Source organism: Ceratina calcarata, unplaced genomic scaffold (genome assembly GCF_001652005.2).
Source record: "Ceratina calcarata isolate Rehan_Ccalc_2016 unplaced genomic scaffold, ASM165200v1 scaffold304, whole genome shotgun sequence".
Lineage (NCBI taxonomy): Eukaryota > Metazoa > Arthropoda > Insecta > Hymenoptera > Apidae > Ceratina > Ceratina calcarata.
In genome coordinates, this window is record NW_017152908.1 from 8,279 (window position 1) to 20,687 (window position 12,409).

The following is a 12,409-nucleotide window of genomic DNA, read 5'->3' on the forward strand; positions in this document are numbered from 1 at the left end:
CCGTGGCGCTCATTGGCAGCGTCACTGGTGGGGTACGTAGCCAGGCACCCTATACTTATACCCCCGTCACGACCCGCTTTACAGCCCCATGATATGTTGCTTTAACTGCCGTCACGCGTTGGTGGGGGGTTAAGGCGAAATACAGCCAGGATTTAGGGGCTCTTACGTTATTTAGTCCTGTGCCCTCACTCCTGCGGATAGAGTAATGTGTACGGATATAATTTAGAGATTCGGTAAGAAAGGAAATTCACTTGATGCATTGTGCAGCCGTTAAGCGTATCATTAACATTAAATTCCGGCGTGGTTCCGGTGCGTACCGGAAAATATATTTCGTGCGGCCAGAGTTTTGGCACAACCACGCGCATTCGTTGAAGAACTTGAGCTAAGGTGCCCGTTACGATTGCACGGCTCGGTTATCATCCAAGAAACTTGTCTAGACTATTGGGTGTCTTAGTTAAAGAAGGCCACCTAAACATCGATTCTATTTTTTATGTTATGAAAAAGCTTTGTAGCATTATGTTGAATGACAAATATTTTGTAAAGAATATTTTTTTGTGGCTCATTTGTTTCGATCTTTTCGAGGAAAATATTCCGACGAAACAGAAAATATTTCTTAATAAATGTATTTGTCGATTAATAAAAGTTAGTCCCTAGATTAAATTTCGTAGAATACGTAATTAATTTTTCATATGTAACAGGCAGTGGAAAATTCTAACAATTTTGAAAGAGAAGTTTAGCTCTTGGTTTATAATGGTATACATGGCAGAATTTGACAGGATAGATCGATAGATGGACATTCAATTAGCCAGCGTAAAGACAAAGGCTTGCAAAAGCAACCATTTATCGTAACACGAAGCTTCTTATACTTTACCACTGATCTGTATAAAACAATGGACAGTGGATGTGTACTAATGATAATGCACATCATTATATCTGAAAGTTAAAAGAAATTTAATTCTGGATTTCATTTTCTCAATTTACATCACAAATATCTTATTTTGTATAAAAAACAGTAATCAAATTATAACGAACAGTAATAGATGAATGAAATGAATTACGTAGAAAATGTATAAAACGCAATTTAATATTTTTTTCCAGATAGGCATGTTGTCAATCGTTGTGCCACCAGACTTTATCCCCGAAGAAACATCGAGCGACGTGATGGTGCGCGAGGGTGGACAGGTAAATCTTTTAATCACGTAGTGTTGCCACTTCAATAATCAAGAAATCTATTGATTGGTTTTAAACTCGGTTATGCTTGAATTAAATTATTAAACATTTTTTCGATTGACGATATTGAGAGACGAAAAATACCGTGAATGTTACTCAAACGTCTCAATAACCTGTTGCACGTACCGCGGCGGTATCGCGTATTTCCGTGGCATACGTCTAACGTAATACGTAAATACTTTTCCTTTCCTTTTTTTCTTATCAAAGCTGAAGCAGTGACGGTAGGGATGTCGCATTCTTTCCAGTATTTTCGGCAAAGCGCCTTTAAAACTGACTCGTATATAAGCGTGTTATATCTTCCCGGTGTACGATGGTTAAACCTCCACATAGGTGATTGGCTACGTACAAAGAGTATGAGGGTGTAAAATTCTCCATAGCTCCAATCGCGTTAGTGTTCAATTTCGATGAAATTCCGTAATTAAAACTAGTTTGCGTAGTCCAAATTTCGGGCGAGGCGCAATTAAAAAGCTACGATGAGATGACAACGGAACTCGCTATAATGTAGATCGGTAAAACCGTTCTCGGGCAGAGAATTTCGTGTAACGAGACCAAAACAGAATTCGTATTAACTTTCACGAATATCATTATAGAACTGGAGGGCTAACTTGCTGAGGATGAATAAAAGTTATATGCACGTACCGCAGTTTCCAAGATTTAAAACAAATGCATTTTTCTATAAATGAGAGATAGAGATTAGTATCTACCGGGTAATGAATTAATGTACATGTTTGATCGATTTTTTATTTCTTCATTAACATTTTATCACCTTCAAAATAAGTCGAGCATTGGAAAAACAAGACACAGGCTTATTACTTTTTTTAATCTTGTCTCCCTAGGGGAAATTAACACAAGCCAGAGCTAGACAGGAATCAATCTTCACTGATCTTCAATTTTCATTCATGCCTAAGCTGTACATGTCGTACCACACTTGGTCTTTACACGGTCTGTTTATCAAAATCCCGTTGCTCGTTCGAAATTCTCTTTTCTTACGCGACAGGATACGTTTCCTACTTTATCTGAATTTCAATACGCCCGGGACTTAAAACTTCTGAGCTCGTTTCCCGTTGTATCATCCCGGTTTAGAATACCCAGTCGCGTTTAGGATACCCGGCAGTGGCCCTAATTTAAAATTGATAAGGACATTTCCGCGACGACAAGATCGACAAAGCGATCATCTTCCGTTCTCTCGAAGAAAAGACTCTGGCAGAGAAAACGTCGGACGAATGTATTTGAAAGCAGGCAGGAAGTGAACAAGATTTTAAAGCTGATTGCGCTTGCCGATAGGCAATGTGCTACGAACCGATTGAATTTCAAGCATGCACGAGCCTTGCTCTTATTTTCGAATGAACCGCGAACGTTAAATCGGAGATTTGCCATTGTGTAATAGTAAATTGATTACGATTTGACCGAGAACACGGTAGACATTCTTTCAGCCAATCGATGGAACTTTGTCTCGTTCCGTCGAACGGCTAAATTAAATTATTGGAAGAATCTCGATTATTCGAACTCTGACTTCTTCGTTCGTACACCGTTCTCAGGACCACATTATAGTGTCTTTTTTTGATAAACGTGACTAGTATCAAGTTTAAAAATGTAAGGAACAATTTCGAAGAGAGGAAGATATGACGTGATCGATTCTTCGAAAACGTTGATAAGGTGGAGGACTGAGAAGGGCTAATATAAATAACTAACGGCCCTCGATGGGATAGAGAAAGAGAAAAGCCCGGGTCAGTCGGGCCTGGACCGAGATGTCGAACTGATTCTTATGCGATTTGGCATCTGTTAAATTAATATATTCGAATAAAGAGTTTCCTTCAGTCAAGGCTAATTTCTTATATTTAGGAATAGAATTTCTACAAAAACTCCTTCCAAAATACAATTCAGAGATTTGAAAATACGCTATAATCATGAACAGTTATTGCATATAAAATTAATTCAATTTCATTCTTGAAATCGTAAAAGTGTCACAATGCTAATAATTTGATTTATTACGCAATCGATGTTCCTCCCTACATATTTAAACGTTCTTCTATCGTTTCGCGTGATTCGCAAACGCGTGCAGAACGAACGTATTCATACGTGGAACGTAAAATAGTACATTTGTCACACTTACTATAGAGGGACAGCCGAAGCCGAAGTGCTCAGGTGGCATGTCCGCTCCTCACTCGAGTCCTCGAATCCTTCCGTTCACTGTACGTATACACACGTTCGAATCGCGCGACGAAGTTTGTTCGTTCAAACACCGGGCACGACTGCCCTCGAAATCCCCTTCGCCCGTTTCCCGTTCGACCTCGTAAAGCTTAACGTTCACCGATTCTCGAATTCGGAAACGATGTTCGCACGTACGTATGTTTTTGCGAGTAGCTGACGTCGAACTCGCCGATTGACCGATGTATAAAAAAAACGCATTTTTCGTAGCTCATCTTCATGGCAACAGTATCTATAATAAAAATAAACATTTACATAATATATGCTCATTTAATATATTTACATTATTATATGGTTTTAGGCACTGAGAAAATGATAGACATTATAATTTCGTTGTTGAATGATCTAAAAAGAAATTTCAGTACTAAGGGAATAGGCTGGTAGACCCCGATAAGGGCACGATAAGGCAGAATGTCACTGTTACCCAAAAAATTAGCCAAAAACATGAGTTTACAAGACTACACTTCTCGTTCTTATAAGAAAATTTTTAAGTTGTCAGATATATCTTTGGAAAGAAGAAAAATAAGTCTGGCGTACTCTCGTCATGATTTAATCAGAATATACTGATATTTAGTAATAGAGCATTATACGATGGAGGGAAGATCATAGTTACAATGCTTTCGTTTATAAGCAATTTTATATACAAAAGAAATTATACTGTATATGTCATACATACAAATGCATGCTCAGTTTTGCTCTTAAATGTGTATAATGCACATCATAATTATACAAAAAGAAGGAATTTATTTGTAAAAATTTCAAAGGTAGACTGAAACGTTTACCACAGGGCTAAAGCTCTTACCTAACCGTCGCGAATATGTTCAACGCTCACACACTGAAGTGTACTAGAACTATACTTCCATTATTCATAATCATATACTTTGTTTTAGAAACACAGATATCGTATGATACTCTGAAGTATACGTGTAAAGAAGTTACAATCCAAATGTCGATGTAAATACTTCAATCATTTTTTAGATTTTCATTAACATACAAACAACAATCTTTTCTCTTTATAAATGGTGTCTAACTTGATTTTTACATCTTTAGTTTCTCGATTTTGTTGCGCATAACGAAATTTTTTTTAAAGGTTTAAATGGTATCGAGACGAAAAAAAATTTCTTCAGAAAAATTACATGATGTTCGATGTTTCGGACGAAAATACTAAAGTTAATGAAAAATTTTCAAAACTGTTTATAACATTGCATTGATATCTTTTCACTCTTTCATTAAAATCGAAATCTGACCAAAATCAAAATCTTTCCTTGTTAGTATCGCAGCCTTAGAAATTAAATTATTTAAATTGAGATGTCTTCTAAATTACTAACGTTTCGACATATATAGCTGAGTACTTTTGTATAAGTAATGTCCAGCTGCATCGACTGAGGCATTAAAAAATACTTCGTTCTATTTTAAAAACCGACATATGATTTCTACGCGTCCACTGATGAAAATGCTAATAATACCAGTATAAACCGTACGTGATACCGTTCGCTAAGAGCAACAATAGTGAAAAAAATCAAGAAAGAAAAATCGGGTGAGACACCTTTTATAATAGTAAGATTTCTGACGAAATAATATATTTCGTACGAAAAAATATGGGATTATTAGTTAAAACTTAGGGAATAGAAAATTTAACAGAACCTATGAAATTATCGTGCGAGCTTAATAATCCCTCTCCCTACATAATAGATTTCCGCCACAAAATTTCACTGTGACGAAAGGTTGCGCTTTTGTTTTTCAAGCTACTTATGGTTTTCTTCCATTGAAATTGTTTCTTGATGCACTTACATATGAACGAAGGAACGCAGTACGCATTTCTATCAAATGACCTATAGAAAAATGCATTGTTTCTTAGCTCTTAATAAGTACGATCAGAAAAAACACGAGGCGAAAATAAAATTTCTACCGTTTGAATTCCCCGTTTGTCTGACGGATGATTCGTTTATCTCGCGCAATACGGAGGTGCTTTTCGAGCCGAATGGTATAATCTTGAGCGGATGAAATAGTTCCCTCTCAGGCGAACGAACCCGGGTTCACGGTTTTAATTTTTCCAAACATATTTATACGTGACCCGGTTCTACACCGCGGGCGGCAATAACGAAGTCGATTCTCTTTATAATTCTGGTTTCATACCACGTACAGGTGAAGTTAACGTGCCGTGCAAGAGGCGTGCCCCCGCCCCGCGTATCGTGGCGCAGAGAAGACGGGAAGAACATTATAATTCGGAAGCCATTTGCAGGAAGCGGCCTGAACCAGAAGTCTCATGGTAAGATTTAATATAGATGACGGCCGCTGCCATTTCGCCGATATAACCTGGAATATACAATTATGTTTTCCCCGAACCCGGCCGCTGGATTCACTTGCTATTTTAATTTCCTTATTTCACCGCACCCGTCGTACGTTTGATCTTGGAACTACCTAGGGTAACATTACTCTTTCCGAAATTGTTGAATAATACTTCGCACAGTGCGATGTCATGGGACATAACTTAAAAATTAACTTCTGCGTTGTCATTATCATTATTGGTCATTATTATTGGTAGGTTCTTGAGTATCCATTACTTGGATGAGAAGTGTAATGTGAAGATATAAACTAACGAATCACGATGCCCGTATTCATTGTACGAAACTATCAAAGAAATGACAAAAGTGTAATAGAACAATGGATAGTCCTCTACAACAAAATGAGGAATTGTTTCACCTCGTTAACTTCCTGAATTTGTTAGATAAATTGCGTTGATAAAAATGTGAAAATTAATTTGTGTTTCTATTCTATTTCAGAAATTATTAAGGTATTTAGGTCGAAAATTAATTAATTTAAAATTTATGATTTTTGTTCAAAAATCTCATGTACGTAACGCACTGTGTAACCCAAGAATCGATGGTAGTGAAAGTTTTTCTTGGATTTAGTTAGATTTCCAGTTGTGAAATTATGTATTTCGCTGTGCCTAGTAAATTTCCTAATTTCTGTCCACATCACAATTTCTACTCACTCGCTTTTCTTTTCTATAATTTTATGTGATCTTAAACCAGTGGGTAGAAATTTTGACATGAACGTAAATTGTGACATTTACTACATCAATTACATTACCATTATTAACTGTGCAGTAGCAAAAGCCTTTCGAATTTTAATATATTGCTAGCACGGTTAACCGCAAAAAGCCATGCGTATGGACGGTTTGTTGAACGATAACAAACGAACTTTTCAGCCGAAATTTTTCGCAGCGATGCCTATTAAAATCCCTATACCAACATCCACAGAAGCGAAAGGTGGCCAGTTTTTTAACAACACAGCGGCAGTATTCATGCAATTCTATTAAGCAACACTGCGTTGGTTCGGTTTGGTGGTTTCAAAAGCGTCGCGATGGTATAAAATGAAATCGTTAGACAGGACGCATCGTTATAGTGGAAACGATATCGGCGCATGAACGTCCTCGGAAAATCGTGGAACCACTTGACGGACGCGGTGGGTGTAATGTCGTGCTGGTCAGAGTTACCCTCACGTCCTTTCTACGGTCCCAACCCCCTAAACGACGTATTTAGTATTCACTTCAGCGTGGTGTTACTAATAGCGGGCGAATTTCAGAGCACTGTCGGCGACGAGGTGTAGGTACGCGAGTGCAACCTTTGCAACACGTGCTAAGTGCACCCCAGGCACTGGCAAAGGGGATAGCTTATTGTTGGCCTACAATGGCGATAATTATTAGGTATCGCGAGCGAAACTTGCGAACCCGCCCCAATATCTGCGATTTAATTATTGTAAGACGTCGATTTTCCTCTATATGCAGTACTCTATGCAAGAATCAGAGAGTACGAATGTACAATCGTGGACAAAAGTAAACGGATAAATAAAGAGAATATTTTTCATTGTATGTACTTTAATCGAATTTTCATAATTGCTATAAACTTAACTTTTATCTATTTTGTACCCTTATATTAATACGTAGTTTATTTAGTAAAAAAATTCAAACTAATATTTACAATTTTAGGGACGCCATTCACGTTTAACTAAGTAATCAACTATAATATTTGTTGGGAGTCAAAAATAAGTGGATACATACCAAATAGCATAATACAATAAATAAAATAAACAGAAGAGTTAAGGGAGTAGACTGCGATAGGGACGCAATAAGACAGAATGTCAATATTACTCACAAAATTGACCGAAAACATGGATTTACGAGATTACACCTTTCATCCTTATATAAGTAAATTTTTAGGTCGTCGATTCCTCTTTGGAAAGAGGCATGTTAAATCTGCCTTGCTCTGGTCATGATACCCTCTAACCATCTGGGAATGCTACTTATTAAATTCTCAATGTAAACTTCAACATTTTCAAATTCCAACTGCAAATTTCAGTTTTGCTGTTTCTCTTATTTAATGTATTATTTGTATAATTTATCAAACTGCTGCTACTCCACTGTAAGAATTATACATATAAATATTTGTCGGATCAATTATTGAAATTGTAGATATTTCTCAAAGGGATCGGTTTCGTAATAAATCGTCGACGTTGTACTTCTGTAATTACCGACTTGCTTCAAAATCTACGACGTGGCGACCTCGTAGGGAAATTAAAGTGAAACCCGATGATTTATGATTTACAAACTCATTAATTAGCGATTTCTGTTGGAACGGTTGGCTAGCGAGCCGGTAACCAGTTCGATGGATTTGCCAGAGTTCGTTTTCGAGCGGTAGATTTCTCGGCGAAATTCCCGTGTAATTTGTTTGAACAAGCTTGCTCATTTTTAGCGAAGAAGAAGGCCTGCAAATGAGATTCATTTCCGCTAACGGGACCGTTAATTGATTATATTCATCAAAGTTGATGATGATAAAAGTAGTCAGAATGATCAACTTCGTCCAATGAAACTTGAATTTCACGAAAGTATATAAGAACGCTGAAGGACACAATTGTCTCGGATTCTTAAAAAAGAAACATAATAAACACTGTTCCATCTACTATGATAAAATAACGCCAATAACTTTGAGGACAATGCAGCATTGTTTCCCCAATTAATTCCTCTTGCGGACAACGACTTGGCCGTGTCAAGTACCCCCGTAAATTTTAATAACGATCATTTCTACGCGTAACGACGTCAAAATTTAATAACATTGTTAACAGAAATTTCCTCCTCATAGCAAGGAGAATAGCGATTGTTTTTGAAACAGCGGGAACAGAGCGCGTTTACGTCTGCAGAAAGCGCGATAATCGTCTTATTCTCGTACTTATGTAATTATATCAGAAATTATATAAGTTAAAGTAAGTGGAGGGAAGGGGGCTTGTAAGAAATTTTAAGAAAATCAATGTTTTCGCGAGTCCAAGGCGGGGCGCAATAAGGAATAACACGCGAGGACAGTTTGTGCATTTCGCTGCAATATCCTCCCAGGAAAATAGAACAGGTGCAACAAATTGCGTTAAAACCCTTACTTTATCTGTACCACTTTTTCCTTGTCACTCCAAACATATTTCAGTATTTTGTATGTGAACGGAATTACTAACAAACACCTGATTTCACTTTCCATTTCAATTACTATAAAACACGGAAGCAAATGTAATACCTTCAAACTAATGTAATAATATTTTATGTATTGTACTAATGAGAAAACAATCAATTATTTAAACAATCAATTGTCATTTGTTTAAATTATATATATTTTTATCAATCTGGGCGCGCCGGTGACCGGTGACCCCCGTGGCATCCAACGTGTTAAACTTTCGATTAATTTATTCATTGATATTCAATCAGTTTTTCCAAAATGGATAATTGTATAAAAAATGAGTGGACCAGTGGATATTGAAATAGCTAACTCTAACGTAATTTCATATTTGATTAATTGTTATTTCAAGAGGAACGTAGAGAGAGAATATCTACCATTCGAATCAGAACATTGTCCGCTGTGTTTGTGATAGCTGACTTGACGACCTTCATCTAAAAGCGAACAAGTTTAAGTTAATTATGTTTTTGAAGAAGTTACGAAACTCGATGGAAGTTATTATCTGTTTAAATTAAAATTTCATATCGCGGAACAACTTGAACGTTCCCATCGTACTTCGATGTCGTATCATTGATTTCTTATTATCTCGATAATTGGATTTTGAAACTAGAAATTCAGCTTAAGTGTATTTAATTCGCGGAAGCAATTTAATCTGCCATGATATTACAAAGTAGAAATTAAACATCTCGTTAATTTAGCTAATATTAAATCCTATACAGACTAGCCGTATCAACGAAATTTTAACCAGTAATTACCGCTTTTAGTGACTCTGGTGGGCGAGTACGACGGCGAGGAGCTGAATCTGACGAAGATCTCAAGGAACGAGATGGGAGTTTATCTCTGTATCGCGAGCAACGGCGTGCCACCGGGAGTCAGCAAACGCATTTTTATCAATGTTCATTGTGAGTAATAGTGATTACGTCGGCCGATAATTTAACGGTTTTCCTTCGACGTAAGCGAAAGAAAATCGGTGCTAACCTGTGCTGGTATTACTGTGTGCACGGTTACAAACCAGGGATTCTGTTTCACAGTCCCGCCGGTAATTCATGTACCTAATCAACTGGTAGGAGCCCCACTGGGCACCGACGTGGTCCTGGAATGTTTTGTCGAGGCTTCGCCCAAGTCGATTAATTATTGGGTCAAGGATAACGGTAAGATCTCTCTATTGACCGTTTAGTTTCTAATTTGGTGCGACATACTCTCAGCGCGACGCTGAATAAAATATATAGTAATCTACGGATATATGGCCATCGGGAACGGGTTTGACCATATCCGAAGGGGTGGATTTCCTGCAATCGTTCGTCGTTCGTAATGTTTGAATAAATATAAGTAGATAGCACTCGATGCTAACAAAATGTCAAAGATGTTTTAAACAAAAGTTATAGGTACTGTTATTACCTACAAAAAAAAGTATTATACAATTTTCTTGTAAGTGTAATATTTTCTAAGTACTCACCATGAGTATTAGTATTCCTCAGTATAGGATTTTTTAGATAGGGTATCAGTTTCTTGTTAATGACTCGATACTTTTGAACCCAGCAAAAAAGGTTTTAAACAACAGTTGTAGATACTATTATCACCTACGAAATTTCAATATTCCCTGAGTAATAAAAGTCGACGAGTATAAAACTGAATCCTAAGTATGTTGGAAATAAGAATAAACATTGATAAGACTCGAGGCTCACATCGAGCGAAAACTTCCAAGAATCGGTGGGGATGATTTATGGCCACATATGGAGATTACTGTATGTAATAGTAGGCGTGTTAAAAAACAAACAGAAAACACTTTTAATATCTCCTTCATTGATTGTTGAAAAACAAGGCAATACTCATAAATAGAATACGGATTTTCATGCATTTATAAAAAAACACAATTATACTTAATTTGTGAACAGTGCACTCAACATGCAAAAGTATAGACTCTATTGAAAGCAACGTGGATGGTGAGATTCAATTAATAAATGCAGACAGTATGTAAATATCATTCTTCATTTCTCCCTTCCAGATATTTTATTTTGCATAAAAATCCGCTGCCTACTTACATAAAATTAATTAAGGAAAGTCAAATAGCAAATTGAAAAGCACTTCTGAAATGATCAAAGGAGGTAACGAGATGGTACCGTGCTTCAAGCATTGCTTCTCGACAGACAGACGGTATTAATTAAGGGAATTAACTCGCGCGATTAAAACAAATTACGCGGCCATATCTCACGCGGCCTTTTTTACCTCAAACGCGTGGGCGCGCGCAAGACCGAAGAAGAGGGGAACGGAACGGAGACGACGAGAACGCCTGTCCTCCTCTCGCAGACCTTAACAAGTTTAATATTTCCGGTGCGGAAGTTGGCAAAAAGTTGCAGACAAATGCGAGAGTGAATTACTTCTCGGCCTTTCGCAAAATATATTCTTCGAGCAGTTTGTAGCCGGTACGAGCAGACACGCTTTCGCCTCGGCGCAACTTCCACGGAACCACTCCGTCCCGATGCATTCGTATGTAATTTTCACCTCGCACGGCAAAATCCCATTGCCCCCTTTTTCTCTGCCCTTGCTCAGGTACATATGAGCATGTACACGTATACAGGCGTACATACAATACGTATGTATGTGCCGCACGTACATATGTACGGGAACGTTTCAGACTGTAATAAGGAGACTCGGGCGCGCGTTTAAGAAGTGAATTTTCGCATACTTTTATATGTCGTTCCGAATTCCCCCGCTCGTTTGCAATATTCTCCGACGACGTCGTATATACGCGCAACGCCCAGCTGTATTTCATATTTATTCTCGCGCATTGAAAATGCTGCGGCACGGTGCGTCGCTCTCGAGTCAATTCCTTCTTTCGTATGCCAGAACTGCTCGCTTTTCTCATATGAGTAAAATGGGAAATGAATTGGTCACTATTGCGAAATAATAAAAATTATTTTGCAATAGTCAGATGCATGCAAAACTTAAAGAAACGTACGATGTAGGTGCGTGATCTTTAAATTTGTCTTTATTTGCACAGCGATGATCATATCCAGCCAACAGCACGACGTACAGGCGATCGTGAAATCGCAGTTCGAGGTGCGAATGGTGTTGACCATTCGCAATTTGCAAAAACACGACGTGGGAACTTATAAATGCGTGGCCAAGAATTCTCTTGGTGATGTCGAGAGCAGTATTCGACTGTACGGTAAGTGTGTGTAAAGTTAGTTAATATTTTAAGAACATAAGTAAGTACAGCAATCTCCGGATGTATGGCCACCGATCTGGGCAAGGATTGGCGATATATCCGAAAGGATATATCTCCTAGAATCGCTCGTCGAAATAAGAAAAATATGCCGGTATTCAGAGTCGTCACTTATTTTTAAGATCGTCTTAAGCATGTCCTACAGAGGCAAATTAAGCGGTAAGCGGACTAAGCGGCCGCGTAGGGTTCCGGATAGCCAAGGGGTCCCGGAGAAGCTCGGAGGTCTAAATATATCTTAACTTAAAGA

General features: G+C 37.8%; 1 protein-coding gene across 1 annotated transcript in view; it reads left to right on the forward strand.

Moving 5' to 3' along the window:
* The first annotated feature begins 1,086 nt into the window (after positions 1 to 1,086).
* Positions 1,087 to 12,409, forward strand: part of LOC108624230 (lachesin-like) — a 16,498-nt gene continuing 5,175 nt past the window's right edge. Inside the window, exons 1-5 of the mRNA XM_026812966.1 lie at positions 1,087 to 1,182; positions 5,584 to 5,707; positions 9,701 to 9,838; positions 9,968 to 10,087; positions 11,938 to 12,105. Coding sequence (XP_026668767.1) covers positions 1,105 to 1,182; positions 5,584 to 5,707; positions 9,701 to 9,838; positions 9,968 to 10,087; positions 11,938 to 12,105 — 628 coding nt within the window. The 5' untranslated portion in view covers positions 1,087 to 1,104. The remainder of the gene's footprint in view (positions 1,183 to 5,583; positions 5,708 to 9,700; positions 9,839 to 9,967; positions 10,088 to 11,937; positions 12,106 to 12,409) is intronic.